General features: G+C 37.9%; 1 protein-coding gene across 1 annotated transcript; it reads left to right on the plus strand.

The window, feature by feature from the left end:
- The first annotated feature begins 1,241 nt into the window (after nt 1-1,241).
- Nucleotides 1,242-17,956, plus strand: LOC146718190 (adhesion G protein-coupled receptor G1-like). The gene is made up of 14 exons (XM_085433199.1): nt 1,242-1,299; nt 2,542-2,660; nt 4,761-4,836; nt 4,995-5,136; nt 5,842-5,961; nt 6,651-6,776; nt 6,899-6,944; nt 9,429-9,523; nt 12,029-12,147; nt 12,372-12,640; nt 12,729-12,816; nt 13,106-13,235; nt 13,393-13,549; nt 16,585-17,956. Exons 1-14 carry the CDS (start codon nt 1,292-1,294, stop codon nt 16,677-16,679), a joined length of 1,590 nt encoding a protein of 529 aa, XP_085289325.1. The 5' UTR covers nt 1,242-1,291; the 3' UTR covers nt 16,680-17,956.

Genomic DNA, 17,956 nt, shown 5'->3' on the forward strand with positions numbered 1-17,956 from the left:
CTCCCAACTCTTGAGCCACGATCGCCCCCAAAAAAATCTCCCTGTCTACTTCTGGCTACTGTCTTTTTTTCAGAGCTGCTGCATCCAAACCATACATCACAGCAGGTGTCACGACCATCTTGTAACCTTCCCTTTCACCCTTTTCACTCTTGCTGCTGTCCTTATTTCACAAATCACCTGTGACACTCTCCACCCACTTCAGCCTGCCTTCGCACTCCTCTTCAATTTTCTTGTGTGTTGTTTGTTGCTTTGGATGATTGACCAAGTTATTCAAACTCATCTAGTTTTGCTATGTCTGCTCCTTACAGCTTTACTGTAACTGTGTGGGCACATCCACTTGAGATACATGTGGGATAAGTCTGGGTTTGTGCGGCCCACACAGCTTCAGAGTTCATCTGGACCGACCCACTTTGGGCCTGCACAACCTTTTTTGATGGAACATATTATTAAATAGGAAAAGGTCACCTAACTGTGACCAGCTTGTTACTGCATCTGCTTTTAATGAGTCTTAAATGCAAAATATTTCAATGAAATTACCAGGAAACTATTTATTTTTCCTTGTCCCTAGTCATCCTATTTTTACTCTAAATAGATGAAATGACACAAACACACAGTCATTAAAGGCATGCAGAGTAGACACACTTCAGATGTGTCCATTAGCCTTTAGCACGAAGCTTTAATTTAGGGTAATGACAATGTCAAGTTTCATCACTATGACTTTGTTGTTCATGCTTTGCAATGCAAATCAAGGTTTTTATTCAAAATGCAAAACTTTAACATGAAGAGATTAGATACAGCTAGTTTCTCACAGACTTTAACTTTGAATTTCATTCTTGTAACAACGGGAGGAAAATTCCAATATACATAAATTGTTCAGCTTAATCTCTTTTTGAAATCAGAATTTGGATCAGTTTTATTACCAATTTTATACACAAATAAGGTATTTGTCACAATTTCATGGTACTTCATGGTACTTTCTGTTCAATTTGACCTGCTTTAAGGGAAGAAGTAGCTTGAAAAGAATGTGTTTTAGTGCTGAAAATGTGAACAGTGTTCAGTATTATATTTTAATAACGTCATCCTGTATTTGCTGCATGCTCAGTAGTGACAAGGAAGGGAAGACGTGTATTTTTAGCTTTCTAGCACGTTGATACTTCCGCTTTCTTACTTAGAATGTCATTTACATTTGTTTCATCAACTTCCTTTACACCTCTTCCTATTCAGCTCTTTTCCCCCCCTGCTGTCACTTCTGCTGTGTTCTCGGTCCTGATGAACTGATTTCCACAGCAACATGCAAAGGTAGGCTACGCTTTGGTTCACTTTAAAGTACATTACACTTTTTGTGTTGATGCTAATAACAAGGATTAAAAAAATATACATTTTATTTCAATGTATTTATTAGGATTATTGGTAATATTACTAATAGTAGAAGTAGGAGGAGAAGAAGTTGTATAAGTTTTATTTCTTAATCTGTGTTTTTTTTTTAAAATAAGTTGGTGCAGTCTCTAAAACTGGACATCTTTATATAGAAAACATCTTGTGGAGTAGCACTTTGACTGACGAGTCTTCAGGGTGATGGTGTGAGAGCTTTGGTGGCTGTCTCAATATCTCTACATTGACTAAAGGTCTTACTTTGTCAAATAGACCACAATGATAATTTAGCTTTAAATATCTTTGTAGTATTTGAATTTCAAATTGTTTAACAGTATAACATTAAATCGATTAGTGTGCTACAGTACAATGTAAGACGCTATGACATGGAACCAATACCATCTCACATGTGTCCAGTTAGAGGAATTTGAACATCTGAACCTGTTACTCATTTACAATCAGTTTGCTGAATGGTTATAAACAGTGTTGATACTGATAACATGTAATAAGTTCTGGTCTGTTACATTACCACTGCATTCATTACTCATGCTGCATTCCAATCTGCAGTAATAGGTGGTTTGCCCCTGTCTTTTGAATATAAGATGTGGGAACATTCCTTGAATTATTACACCTACTTTTAGTGGAAATGCAAAAGTATTACTAATATTTAAGAATGAAAACAATAAAGAATTAAGAATAAACATGTAGTTAAGGGTATGGGATGGCCATACATCAAAGGAACATTGACTTTCAGTTTGAAACAGGAGCGAGGGCAGTTTCCAAAGGTTTGATGACCCCTCCATCCACCGAGACCTCCTCTTGTGGCTCAGTTATATGGTTATATGGCTCAGTACCAACTTAAATCCTTTTATCCAATCATACATTCTGTAAGACAGTAAAACATAACACTTTTTCATTCCCCGTACTGTACAATCAAATTACCGTTTTTAATCAATTAGAAACCTTAACTGCAGTGGGAATGATTTTCTGTCTACCTTCATCATAATGGCAACAAAATAAAAAAAGACAAATAACATAATGCTTGAATAGCTTTGTAAAATAATGCTAATCTAAATGAATCAACTAATTTAAATCTGAAAGGAACTTTGACAACATTTGACGGAAAAGCATAGATTTTATTTTTCATTCTAAATGTGAGTCTCTTCACAGGAAGAAGAGCTGGATATTCTGGTGGCTGATGTCTTTTGTGTCTTATGAAATGCTTTATGAGAATTGGGTGTCAGGACAGGGTTCCTGTGAGACTATGTGCAATATAACATCTAACATAGGTAAGTTGTTAACTGCTGTAATAAAATAATTACTTAAATCTGGGGACAGCAGACAATTCAGCTTCTAACCCAAGAAACAAGGGGTGTGAGTTATTTACTTTTCCTTTTGCCTTTTATGAGTTTATATAAACTCGGCTTGTTTTCTGTCAGTCTTTTAGCTACATGTGTTTATTTCTCTCCTACTCCTACTCCTCCTCTTCTATTCTACCACAGCCCTAAAATGTCAGACATAAAATGCTATGTCCCTTTAAATCACTTTACTACACTTTAGAAGAAAGGATTCAATCCTCATTTAAATGTTCTTTAAATTTCTTTAAGTTTAAATTTCTTTAAGTGTTTTAGTTTAATAAATAAACTAAAACACTTTCAAATCACATGAGCCAATATTTTATTCAGAACAGAACAGAAATAACACAATAGATGTTTAAAATGAGACATTTTTCAGTTTTAAGCACAAAATTAGCTCATTTAAAATTTGATGATTGCTACAGGACATGTTTACAATAGTGTAGCATCTGCTCTTCTTTTCAAAACATTTTGAAGACGTCTGGGCATCAAGGTTTTGAGTTTCTAGGGTTTTGGTGTGGGAATTTGTTTGATGTCGTTTTCATTTAATGATGCACCTCTATAGGTGAAAGATTTGGAAAGCAAGCATAGCAATTCAGCACCCAGACTCTTCTCCGATGAAGCAATGCTGTTGTAATAGTGGCAGTATGTGGTTTTGCAATTTCCTGCTGAAATACAAAAGGCCTTCCCTGAAACAGATGTACTCTGGAAGGGATCATATGTTGCTCTAAAACCTTTATGTATTTTAGTTTATAAATCTTTTTATCAGGATTTTGTTTATATACAGAAAAAAGAACATATTGCAGATGACAGTTCCAGTGTCACTGGTGATGCCCTCCACTCCCGCCACCCAACAAGTGGCTCCAAAGCTAACCCGAATAGAAGGTGGTCCAAAACCTTTCAACATTCACTGTTTCTTCCAAAACACGCAAGTTGCCCATACTGAATGCATTTATTCCAACACATATCATCAAAGATGCTGACTTTTGAATTGAAAGCTGATAACACGCTGGAATGTCTCCCACTCTTTAGCCTGGAGGATGAGACGTCTGTGATTACCAACTATGTCAAATCTGGACTCGTCTGGCCATAGAAAATGTTTCCATTTTGAAACAGTACATTTCACAGATATGACGCCGCCTCTCGATCATGTTCAAACATGGCTTCCTTTTTGCATGACAGAGCTTTAGTTAGTATCTGCAGATATCATATCAGATTGTGCTCATCGACAGTGGTTTCCTGGGCCCCTTAGTAATGTCAGTGACACAATCATGCCGATGAATGATGCAGTGTTGTCTGAGGGCCCGAAGACCATGGGCATTTAATAAAAATTTTCAGCCTTGTCCTTTATGCACAGAGACTGTAGCACCTTCAGTGTAAATGGTTAAAGACGCATCTCCAGTTTCTCTGAATCTTTTGATGATGTCATGCATTGCAGATGATGATGTTGAGGAACATTTGAAGTATTCCACAATCTTTTAAGGTACTCTTTCACCTACTGAAGAGCCGCTGCCCATCTTTTCTTCTGAGAGACTCTGGCTCTCTGTAAGACATCCGTTTTATAGCTTATCGTGTTACTTGCTAGATGTTCTCCCAGCTGAAACGTTTTGATCTTTCTTGCTATTTCAGCCATTGTTTGTGACCTGTATCAAGCATCAAGTTTGAAATGTAAAATTTCTCAGTTCAGACATCTATTATTTATGTTTTGTTGTAAATAAAATATTAGCTTGTGTGATTTGAAAGTCTTTTGGTTCTCATCTTTGTCAAAATTTAACGAACATCCCTACTTTTCTGGAATTCATGTTTTATATACTATAACTGGTTTTGAACAGCCATTTTTCTTACATGGTGATATTGCATTTAAAAATGAACCTTTCAACTCTGCTTCTCACATCTCCATTCCCCTATAAATGTCTTCATAACGAAATATGAAATTGTATAATGTTTTAAGATTAAACTTTCATACATTCTGGGGACATGTGGGTGGTTTAATTGTACAAGGGTAAAATGTGTGTTCTTACATTTTCTCTACAGGTCGTAATCATACAGAGTGTTGTATGGATTATACAGACAAGGTTTTGAGAACTGGAAACCGCACTGATGCTATGACGTAAACATTTTAATTATTACACAAAATTTTCAGTATTTAAAACAAGATTTCAAATTTGTGTGTTTTTTTGTGTTTATTAATTATTTTGAAAAAAATTACATTAATTAAAGGATGTAAATCATTAATATTGTTAATATTTTCCTATCCTCCTCCCCAAGAGCCATTAGGACTCTAGAAAGTGTTCTAGAGAGAACAGAGGTGAATGTGAGCATGCAAGTGTGTGTCAAAACTTTTGTGGCGCTTCTGCACAAACCCAATGATACCTTTGGAGGCCTTAAAATTTATGCTGATGACACACAGGTAAAAAAAAAAGAACATCACATGATCCTATTGAACAATGGTTTGTAGTCAGACTCAAAGTGTAGCCAGAAATACCTACCAACTACTGAGCTGATATTTGGATCCAATTTTGAGGTTGGGTCAGATATTGGTTAGGACCTGCTTTTTTAAGGTCTGATACATTGTAATAAGTCTAATGTTCTGTTCAAGGTAATTATGGGGAACTTAATTACATCGAACAGGTAATTAACTCTTTGTAAAAAAGGAAATAATGGAAATAAACGTCAAACTAGGAAAGCTTTTATTAAATTTATGACAACGTCTTGGCATTACCTTGAGTGTTTTACTCCATTTCTATTTGTCAGCTCAAATCTGTGTGCAAGGAAGTGAAGAAAAATTCAGCCCACTTTTCTTTACACATTGTTTATTTCACTGAAGTCTGTGGGCATTAGTTTATGTGCAGATTAAGGTCTGGATAGTTATCAACATTATATTTTTATATTATAATTATTATATTTCTTATAAAATATTATATTTTACATTTTATTATACTTTTTGTGAAAAAGTTGGGAAAGTGAACTTTTAAATTCAGTTCACTTTCCAAACAGCAACACCATGACATCAATGTATTTTATTTACAATGTCAGTAGCAAGGGTTGCATTATGTTACTGCTATTCACATGCAGTTTTTTTCTTTCTGTTCTTGGCATGTTGATGCTGATACAGGTAACACCAGATGTGCCTCTTCTCAACAGTAAAGTCCTTGTCCAGCTGCCAAGAGAACTGGATGCTGGACCGAATAACAAGATTGTGTTCTGCATGTTTAAATGGCCTAAAATGAACGAGGTCATAAACTACATTTTCTTATATAACAATATGTAGGAAAAGGATTTGGTGAGCTATAGAACAATAGGATTTTTTGCCAATTTTGTATTTACACATTAAATTTAAACTACCGCGAGGTTTTGCTTGTTTTAGTCTAATGAAATAACATTTGGATTTCAGGTTATATTTTTTTCTTATTTTTACCACTTGTTAGGAAATATGTATTTCTAGCTAATTTAGTAATTCTTTAGTGTTTTTGGTGATTTTAGTCTTTAGGTTTTGTTACTGTGCCTCCTTTGTCTCCCTTGTGTGTGTCTAGTCATCCTTGTTTCTATTTTTGTGTATTTCCTGGTTTATTTTGACAGTCCTGTGTCCCGGGTTAGAGTATTCTGTTTTGCTTCCTCCCCGTCTTGTTTGTCAGATTAGGTTCAACTGTTTCTCCCTTCTGTTATGTATTCCCTTTTTAGCCTCTGTATTTATTGTGTGTTGACCTTTTATTGATTAATAAAATGTAAATTAGTACACATATTTTTGAAGGAAGCTGGGTACACAAGGAAAGAAAAATCTCATTTTTAACTAAATGTAAATTATTTGAATATCAAACAGTGCATCTAGATCATTGAGTAGTGTGTTTTCCCCCCCCGAAACTAATATTAAAACTGTCTTTGCAAAATTGTTAAACCAGCTGACAAATTTGCATTTTATTGTAGAGCATTTTTGAAAGCCCACATGAAGTATATGATCAAAGACTGGTTGGTCTGAGTGTGCAGAACAAGGAGATATCAGGACTGCAGGAGCGCATCAACATCACGATGGAGTTTACCAAGAAAATCGACGTAACTATGCTTTTTTTGATCATTTATTTCATTTCTACCTCTTGTTACTTTATTGCATAATTAATTGATACATATAATATGCTGTACATTTTGTACAAACATGAAATATGTTTGTGTCATAGGAAACTCAAAAACCCTCGTGTCATTTCCTTAATTATTCAACATGCAGTAAGTAACAAGCATCACATCTGTCATGAACAGTAATGTACACTGCTCAAAAAATAAGTAAAGGAACACTTTTTAATCAGAGTACAGCATCAAGTCAGTTAAACCTATGGGCTATAGGTGTGGTCAGCTAAGTAGCAGAGGGGGTAGATAATTTGGCGTTAATAAAATTAATACCAGGTGTACTAGATGGATAATAATGAGACAAACTCCCAAAAAAGAATGGTTTTACAGTTGGTGGACACCGATATCTTTCCATCTTCATCTATTCTGTTTTTTCACTAGTTTTGCATTTGACTGGGATCATTCTCATTACTGTTAACATGAGGACATACATGAACCCTACAAAGGTTGCAGAGGCAGTCAAACTCCTTCAAGATGGCGCATCAAGACATGTCATTGCCAGAAAATCTGCTATGTCTCCCATCACACTTTGCAAGAGCATAGAAGAGATTCTAGGAGGCAGGAGGTTACTTTAAGAGAGCTGGACAAGACTGTTAAAGGTCCTTAATCCATAAGTACCACATGTGCCCTTTGTGTAAGGAAGAACAGGAAGAGCACAGATAGAGGCCTACAAAACGACTTCCAGCAGACCCGACATCCTCAAGTAGGCTCATTGATGCCTTTGTCCAAATCTGGGAGGAGATCGCCAGGGACACCATCCAGTCTCATTAGGAGCATGCCCCAGCTTTGTCAGGCAAGCACAGAAGCATGTGGGGGACATATGAACTACCAGTGATGGGAATAACGGCGTTACAAGTAACGGCGTTACTAACGGCGTTACTTTTTTCAGTAACGAGTAATCAAACTAATTACTATTCCTATCGTTACAATGCTGTTACAGTTACTAACAAGAAAATGCGGTCCGTTACTATTTTTCAACAAACAGACGGTTGAAGCTGTGTTCAGCTTACCACATCTTGTATCAGTTGCATGGAAGTAGCTGACTACATAAGTAATCTGGACGCTACAGCTTTAAGCAGCTGCGCGCGCTCCCGCGGACGGTGATCACGATCACTGTCTAGCACAACACCTGGAGCTAAGGGGGCAAAACAATCGCATGAGTGCTGCTGTTTGACTGAGGAAGAGTAAAGTAGCTGTGGTAAGCCAATCACATGACCACTTAAAGACAAAGCAACAAGGTGATTCATACCAGTTTATAAATTGCGTTGATAGGCCACATAAAACCAGAGTCATGATAAACAATAGATACGCGGTGTTTTTCCTCAATAGTTTCGCAGCGAGACCTCTGAGCAACCCCCCCCCCCCAAAAAAAAAAAAAAAAAAAAACAGGATAAGTTTTAGGAGTGACAGTGAGAGAGAGAGTAAGACAGCAGAAAAAGAGGGAGAGAGAGTTTTGAGATGTGAGAGAATTGTGACGTTTAGCATGTTTGGAGTGTGTAGTTAATATGTTGTCTTGTGTAGTTAGTGTGTAGTGATGTGGATAGTTTTGTGTTGTGTGTCAGAACAATGAGGCGACTGCTGTCTCCAAATAGAAAAAGGAGTGATACACCTGCTGCTGTCAGGCCTGCAGGTATCAGGCTGTGATGTTCTCCTTTATAGTGGACATAAATTGTGTTTTTGGAGTGGAACAAATAACTTGTGTGGCATCTTATTGAATGCAGAACAGCTGGTTGTTCTGTAATTGAAATGGTTATTTAAAAAAAATCAAGGTAAAAGGTAAATTGATGAATTTGTTGTTTGCAAAACTTTTGCATAGGATTTTAAAATTGATCATTTATATTTGCATTTAAAGTTCTGAAATATGATTCATTAAACATGTTTGTGGTTGTTAAAATGTAACTTTTTCTACTCTGATTTTACATTTTTTGTCTGATTTTAGATCAATTGTGTTAATACAGTATGTCAAAATGAAAAGATAACTGTAAATTCAGACACGTGAGAATCAGAATCAGAATCAGAATCAGAATCAGAATACTTTATTGATCCCTGGGGGAAATTATTTAGGTTGTGTGAGGTTGTGCTTAAAAGGATGATACCAAACAAGGCAAAGTAAATAGTTTTTAAAGGTGAAATGTGGAGGGAAAATCAAAAGTAGTTTGAGTAGTTAAAAATGTTAACTAACTAACAGTTACTAACTTTTTTGGAGAAGTAACTAGTAACTATAATTAATTACTTTTTCAAAGTAACTTCCCCAACACTGCGAACTACTGAGTACCATTTTGAATTGGTATTCAACCCACTGTAGGTTTATATTTCCCTTTCTATCAAAAAATGTGGGATCTGTTCATTCTTAACACATTACCCAGTTGATATCATTATAGATAACCAGCGTGATTCTTTTCCCCCTCAAAATCTGATGTGTTTTTAAAGTGTTCCTTTAATCTTTTTCTGAGCAGCAAGACACCTATTTTTTTCATAAGTTGGACTCATTGGGGTTTGTGTTTTCACTCAGGGCCCCGACACTGAGTTGATGTTCAGAAATTTAATCTTTTGCATAATGGATCTGTTTGTTTTGTTTACCAGATTTTAGTGAGGATGGCTGCCTCACACACTGGACACGTGGTCAGACTAACATCACCTGTTCCTGTAACCACCTCACATACTTTGGCGTCCTCATAGTAAGATTGGACTCATTCATTATATAAAGAGGGATTCAGTGAACTGCAAAACAAAGTATAAATACAACATCTTGTAAAGAATTTGAGAGCTCTCTTGTCCTTCTGTCTGTCCATCTCTTCTCACCTATGTCACCAAACATTTATCTGAACTGCTTCAAACTTTGCAGCTGAATTTCTTGGGTCTCGAGTTAATGTGTTACTGAGTTGATGTTCATCAGATGAGTGGTTCTCATATAAGTCTGTTAAAAAAAAAGAAGAAGCCATTCTCCGTCAATTGGTTTTCCCCATGTATTTCTGGCACAGCATGCTTGGGAGGGGCACATTAACATATAGACATGTTTGTTTGGCTAGCTTCACAAGGACATGCCAGACCATCAATCAATCTACCTTAATTTTACCTCAAACCTTCAAACAGGCTTGTCAAGTGATGTGGGGCAAAAGACAGCAAGCTTAAAAAAAACCCCAGCAAAATTTAGTCATAGTGGTGACTGAAAGACGCACAGCTTCTCAGAAAGATAAGTGTTTTAGATTTCTTCTTTAGATCTTCGGTTTCCTCAGTTTCCTTTATCAGAAATGGTGATGAAGTATTAATAAACCCATAAACTTGCACAGCTACACACACATACAAACACCCACCCACACACACACCCACACACACAACAATTCAGGAAATCCGCATGTGATATAAATTTATAAATTAAAGTGACTAAAACATGGGTAACTGTGCGCTCATTGTATTAGTACAACTAATGAAAGAAAAAGCCAAAAGCATCTTTTATATGTTAGCAAATCTCTTTATCCGGTGTGTGAAAGTAAACAATGTAGTTTGCTCTCTGCATGCAAAGAAAAGAAACATTTTGCCATGTTACTGCACATGTATGTAATAAATGTGCAGTTTATATAACCTACACATTCATTGAATGTAAAAATTATGCATGAAAATACAGTAACAAATATGATTTGTTATAAATGTAGATACGTTAGTTGTGCATTTCCTTCTTTTCTTCTTTTCAGTTTGGTTTCATTTTTGATGGTGCCACCAGATGACACCAAACTGAAATGATTTCTTGTACAGAATGTGTTCTCCCTTCACCTGCTCTGCTCAACTTGTTTTCAATCAAATTACTATCCTGCCCTGGTCAGAGCATGGCAATGTTACATGCAACTGCTAAGGGCACAGTCTGGCTTGCGGCATAGCCCATCATTGCACCTTTATTCCTCTGACCGCACTTGAAAACACTGCAGCCAAAACTATCCACACTCACACAGAGAAAGTGTTTGCACTGTAATCACACACACAGGAAGTGTGCAGTGCTGTCTGTTATTGCATGCCGTTCCTGTATTGCTGCTATGTTGTATTGCTTTTCATGTTAATTGTTTGTGTGTGTTGCTCGTGCTTGCTTACCTATCGTTTGCCTCCGTTTGCCTCTGTTGTTATGATTGTATGTAGCATATTTATTTAATGCTTTATTTTATTTTTCAGATGTACTCAGCTGTTCTTTTAACTTTCTTTTTAGCCCTGCCCCCATTGTCTTCAAGGGACTTGTACCATTAGGAATAACAAGCATACTTATTAACTTAATGGGTTAAAGTTAAAGTTACAGTGTAAAAATAATAAGTAAGAAAGTATTTGCTTCTGGAATGTGACTAATTGTTATAATTAGGGTTGCACCGATACCCATACCGGTATCGGGTATCGGCCTCGATACCCCATTTTCTAAAGTACTCGTACTCGTTAAAAGTCCCCCGATATTGGGGACCGATACCACGGTCTGAGACCTGTCTATGTTTGAGCGGCATGTAAGGGGTTAATCACAGGCGCCGAGTAAATACCGAGTAAATACCTCTCAGCCCCATGTAGGAGTGTGGAAAGTGAAAGTCTTTGTAGCTCAGTGTCACACATTATAGATGAAAACAGAAACAGTCTGACTGAGATAATGCAGAAAAGCTACTTTTCTTAAAAAAAAAACTGCCACTCACTTATTCTCTCCATTAAGTGAGTTATCTTAGACATGATGTTAATACCTACCTCAGTTGCACTGACTGCCACAGTTCTATGTTGGTGGATGTTGTTAGTTTATTCAAATATTGTGCACTAAATAGCAAAGATGTTTATTAATGCCCCTTGTGTTGTCCAAAGCGGCAGAGTTTACAATAAACTGAAAACAATACTTGAGTTGCACTGTCACTGTTTAATTTTTTTTTCATAATTATTTATTCTGTAATATGCTGCATACAACATGCTTTTCATTTTAAATAAATGCTCTTAATTCCAAACCAGTCCCTTGTTTGTTTGTTTTTGTTTGTTTTGGTTTTTTTTGTTAAATTATAGGACTAAAGCTGTTACCTGTAAATTTAAATCATGTTTTTATTAAGTACTCTGTATCGGTATCGGCGAGTACTGAAATGCAAGTACTCGTACTCGTTTCCAAAAAGTGGTATCGGTGCATCCCTAGTTATAATACAAATAGTGAAAGATGATATAAACATGTGTTTTCTCCACAGATACCTGATCCTTCCATCACAAAGAAAGACCAAGAGATTTTAACACACATTACTGTGATCGGCTGTAGTATTTCCCTTTTTGCTTTGGTCATAGCCATTTTGCTCTTTATTACAAACAGGTAATAAATTCATTTTTCATATTCTTCCCATCTTCATCAGTTCTTCCACTCGTTTTTAGTACCTCCTGTAATCTCATTTGCTTCAGTTCCTGTCCTCTTTTTCTGAATCATCTCTTACAGCAAATGCTCTCTTTATTCTGTACTTATCACTTCATCTTTTCTTTCTTCTCTTTTTACGGCCTACTATTTCTCCAGTTGTGATACAGTATGTTTCTGTTTGACAGAAAACTCAGACAAGATGTCTCTATGAAGGTCCACATCAACCTTGTAATTGCTCTGATGCTCCTCAACCTGCACTTCCTGCCCAGTCAGGCAGCGGCAGCAGGGTCTTCCTCTGGACTTTGCTTATACATGGCTCTTTTACTTCATTATTCCCTGCTGGCCACTTTCAGCTGGATGGCCTTGGAAGGTTTCCACTTATATCTTCTCCTGGTCAAAGTCTTCAACATCTATGTCAAGAAATACCTGCTCAAACTCAGCGTGGTGGGATGGGGTGAGTGGAATAATTTTAATCAGGAACCTGTCATTATCAATCTGGAAATGGTATGGTGAATAATCTTTTTTTTTTTTTTTGGCTCCAGGCGTCCCTGCAGTGATTGTGTCAGTGGTGGTGATCATAGACAGAAAGTTTTATGGTCAGGTTGCTCTGGAAACATCTAACTCTACAATGTAAGATTTGCTAGCATGTAAATTCAGGAATAGTAGTTTACATTTACTTATTTACTTATTAATTGTTTTACACATGGGTTTTTGTATACATGCATGTTTATTTTTTTAAGGGAGAATCAGAAAGCTTCCTTTCACCGAGCATCTAACTTGCTAAAATTGAAACATTATTTCCTTTGTAGCCCTGGGGATGCTTTTACTACATAGATCTGCATTAATGTGTCTTTTACAGAGCACATTGTTAATTTTTCAGTTTGTGAGGTTAAAACATGATCTGCTCTTTTTTTAATAGATGCTATATAACCAATTCCTACGTGAAAATATGGACTACAGTGGTACTGTTCAGCTTGGTGTTCCTTTTTAATGTAATCATGTTTGGGGTGACAATCAGACGTGTTTTGATTCTCCACCACACCAGAGAGGTAATTCTGTAGTCTTAAAAGAAATATTTAATCCATCAGTGTATCCATTTGAAACCCAAAACCAGCAATGAATGAAGTATTTTTTTTATGACAATTCAAGGTCTCAAACTTAAGATTGTGTGTAACCTGGTATGTCATTTTATATTTGGCAAATCAGTTTGGGCAGAATAACCTTGAGAAAGCAAAGAAAGACATTTGCTCCCTGGCTGGAGTCATGACTCTCCTCGGCATTACCTGGGGCCTGGTCTTTTTCTCATTTGGCCTCCTGACCACTCCTGTCCTCTACCTCTTCTGCATCTTGAACTCACTGCAAGGTCTGTAAACACACACAATCATAGTGGCAGAGTTGACAATGTGGATTGCGCCCACAGAAAAACTGACATATTGCCATTTTCACAGTTTATTAATTCAACAAACAGGGTTCTCAGTCATATGTGCTAAATCTCGCTTTGTGGAAGTGCATGTTGGAGGATAGAGTTCTGGCCCAGACTGTGGAGATATGGGACTGCCACTGGTTGCAGAATCTCATCTCAATATCTCTGTTCCTTGACATGGATGAAACTGATGACAAGGCTTGCTTTTCTAGTAAGGGAGCTGCTGCCTCACAACATCACACTGATTCCACCAAACGCTGTCACCCATGGTGCAGCAATCAGCACATCATTCTCTGTGTTTGCTCCACACTTTCACTCCATGCCTTAGGCAGATTCAGGACACATTGCTGAACATAACATTCCTCTACATGATTACCGCCCAGTAGCACTCACCCCCCATCATCACTAAGTGCTTAGAGCGACTGGTCCTAGCACACTTCAAATCCTGTCTCCCCCCCACCCTGGACCCCCACCAATTCGCATACCGCCGGAACAGGAGCACAGAGGATGCAGTCTCCATCACAATGCACTCTGTCCTCTCACACCTGGACAACAACAACACCTACGCCAGAATGCTGTTTATAGACTTCAGTTCAGCATTCAATACAATCCACCCCTCACAACTCATCAGGAAACTGACAGACCTGGGCATCAGTTCCCTCATCTGCAAATGGTTACTGGACTTCCTGACCAACCGCCCCCAACATGTCCGGCTGGATAACCGCTGCTCATCTACCATCACAATGAACACCGGTGTACCACAAGGCTGTGTGATGAGCCCTTTCCTCTACTCCCTCTTCACCCACGACTGCAGACCTGCTGATGGTTCCAACACCATCATTAAGTTTGCAGATGACACCACGGTGATTGGCCTCATCAGTGACAACGATGAGGCCGCCTACAGGGAGGAGGTGGATCGTCTGGCTGAGTGGTGCGACAGAAACAACCTGCTGCTTAACACCGAGAAGACCAAGGAGCTCATCGTGGACTACAGGAGGAATGCTGACCCACATCCACCCATCCACATTAAGGGGACGGCTGTGGAGCGTGTGAGCAGCTTCAAGTTCCTGGGAGTCCACATCTCCGAGGATCTCACCTGGACGACCAACTGCTCCAAGCTGGTCAAGAAGGCTCACCAGCGCCTCTTCTTCTTGAGGACTCTGAGGAAGAACCACCTGTCCTCAGACATCCTGGTGAACTTCTATCGCTGCACCATCGAGAGCATCCTGACCAACTGTATAACAGTCTGGTACGGGAACTGCTCTGCCTCAGACCGGAAGGCGTTGCAGAGGGTCGTGAAAACTGCCCAGCGCATCGCCGGAGCACCACTTCCTGCCATAAAAGACATCTACAGGAAGCGGTGTCTGAAAAGGGCTGGGAAAATCATCAAAGACCCCAGTCACCCATCACATGGACTCTTCACCCTCCTGCCCTCTGGGAGGCGCCACAGGAGCCTCCGGACTAAGACCACCAGGTACCGGAACAGCTTCTTCCCCACAGCTGTCAGACTCCTGAACTCTGCCTCCTGACATCTGACCCACGTTAAACTCATGGACTGAACATACACACACCCACAATGGAGAACTGTACCCTCAAACACGCAATAATAACATGGAGTGAACCACCACTCACAACCACTAGCACTTTATATAGCCTCTGTAGAAACTATCTACACCCTCACTTATCTTAACTGCACTACTGTATAGCTCTGTGTAAATAATCATTCTGTACATTCGATAATCTTTAATCCTACAACTGTTTACAACTTGCATAGTTCCCATTTCTGTATAGCTGTATATCCCAGATTCTGTAAAGTTATTTATTTCATATTCTGTATAGTTTTTCATATTTATATCCTGTTCATATCCTGTACATAGCTTGTACTCACTACAGCCTGTACATACTTATAGTTATAGAATATTCACAACATACTTCATACCGTGTACATTATAACATACCATAATAGACCCATTTCTGTAATATACTCACATATCTATATTATTGCTAATATATATTGTAATATATCTATATCACTAAAGCACTTCTGGATGGATGCAAACTGCATTTCGTTGCCCTGTACCTGTGCATGTGCAATGACAATAAAGTTGAATTCTATTCTATTCTATTCTATTCCAGTGCAGATGTTGCTGACACCAGCTTAAACAGGCTGGACTGTGAAGTTCAGTCATGTTAAGCCCTGTGAGTCTGGGATAGGCAGCTTTCAGCCTATTCAGGATTGTCTGAGGACAGAGTTGTCAGCCATATTGTCCTGCAAACTTTGCCTTGAAAGTCTGTCTGCAGTTCCCAAGTGCTGACAGAATGAGGACACAGTCTTTTTGTGGTGTCGTCTTCTTTGGACGCCCACTTTGTTGGTATTGACAAGTTTTTTTATGGGTGGACACACATACTCAACTCTGCTGCTTAATACACAAATGCATTTTCCTTATAGATACCATTTAAGGGGAAGTAATTGTATAAGACTTGTGAAGTTTAGGGCGCACATAGCTCAGTAGGCAGAGTGGCCGCCCCCATGATCGGAAGGGCGGGGGTTCGAATCCACTGAGGTATGCTTGCTCAGAGGTATGCATTTGACCCATACCTCTGGGCAAGGTATGGGTCAAATGGAGAGAGAGTGCTTTCCCCATGGGAATCAATAAAATCCACATTATTGTTAAATGTCTGCCGTGTAATAATAGACTGTAAATGTGATGTTACTTTCCATTATAGGGGAGACATGAACTCTCTCTTCTGCCTAATGAGGACCAATGAACTATTTAAGATTTTTGTTAAAAATCTGTTTATGTTGACTAAAAGATAGGTAAGATTTTGTGTTGGATATGGATACACAGTGACTTGACAGAGATTTGACACAGATGCATTATTAGAGCCAATTTCATGAACTCATCCTTTTCCCATCTAAACCTGAACATCTCTCTCTCTCTCTCTCTCTCTCTCTCTCTCCTTTGTGACTGCAGGTTTCTTCATCTTCCTTTGGTTTGTGATGTCACTGAGAAAGGCTAAAACCTCGGCTACTAAGATGAGCAGTGAAACACGCAGCACTAATAGCTAGTAGCAACACCTCCATAAGAGTCTGTGTGTGTTGGTATAATTCATATTGTGATACAGTGACAACATGATTATTTCTTTTTTAAATCATGATGTTTATTTATAGAACAGCACAGCAGAAAAGGCAGCTGAGCAAGTGTGAACATTAATGTTATGTTTGAAGTTTTATTGATGAAATACATGGAGTAAAACATTTGTGGTAAGGAATTAATCTCTCGTAAGAGCAACTTAGAGGATGGTTTCCCTATGCATTGTAAGCTTTTCCATATTTGAGCAGTTTTCTGCCTAAAGTCAGTCATTTACATACATGCATTTATAGAATGTTTTATAATTATCTCAGTTATAATTTCTTATTATTTTAATGTATATTAAACAGCAAATTTGTATCTGAACATATATTCTTGCATACCTTGAGTGCCAGTATTAAAAGCATAATCATGTTACTGCATGCTTGTTTAGCCCTTGACAGGAAAACAATTATGGTTTACCGAGTTTATGACTAAAACTGTAGATATCAATCCACGTTAAACCAATCAGATCTGAAAAGTTCCAACTTGACTCCTTAAGAATCAACTGATATTTATTAATTTGTAGAATACAATTCTAACGTAATGCAATATGGTCAGAAAGATTTTTACGTTCATCAACTGATAAAATTTAGAGTTAAAGCCATCTAATGCCAAAATCTTGTTTTATTGTCAGTGGCTGGGTCTGTGACCCAGCATTCTCAGTTTATGTTTTTAATTTCTTTTGTTATATTTTGAGATAATGTTGAGTTCTAGGGTTATTATTAGTTTGCCTTGAGTTTTAGTCTAGGTTATGTTTCACCTAGTTCTTCTTTGTTAGTCAGTCATGTATTTCTTGTCTGCGTGTTTCATATCGTCAAACCTGTGTTATCATGTCTACGTCTCTCCATGTTTGGTTTTTTATTTTGACAGTCTTGTGTTTCCATGTTCAATGTATATGCTTATTTTTACTTTTGTCCTGTGGTGTCATTATGTTCATTCCAGTCAGCTGCTTCCCCATATGTGTATTTCCACCTCCTCTGATCACCTCCTGTGTGTATTTAGTCTGTTTTTTAATTCAGTCTTTGTCATGTCGTCTGTGTTCCTTCCTCCCATGTGACGTCAGGTTAAAGATTTCATGATTCTGTTCATGTCACTTTTTTAATAGTTAGTTTTCTCAGTCTAGGTTTCAGTTTAGCTTTTCCCTCGCTTTGCCTTTTTTTGTATTTCATGTTTAATCAGCCATAATAAACGGCGCTCCTTTTGTCTAAACTCA

The sequence above is a fragment of the Copadichromis virginalis genome, linkage group LG1 (genome assembly GCF_057382275.1).
Source record: "Copadichromis virginalis isolate Kocher_CV1m ecotype Utaka linkage group LG1, C_Virginalis_male_GT1.1, whole genome shotgun sequence".
In the NCBI taxonomy this organism is placed as follows: Eukaryota; Metazoa; Chordata; class Actinopteri; order Cichliformes; family Cichlidae; genus Copadichromis; species Copadichromis virginalis.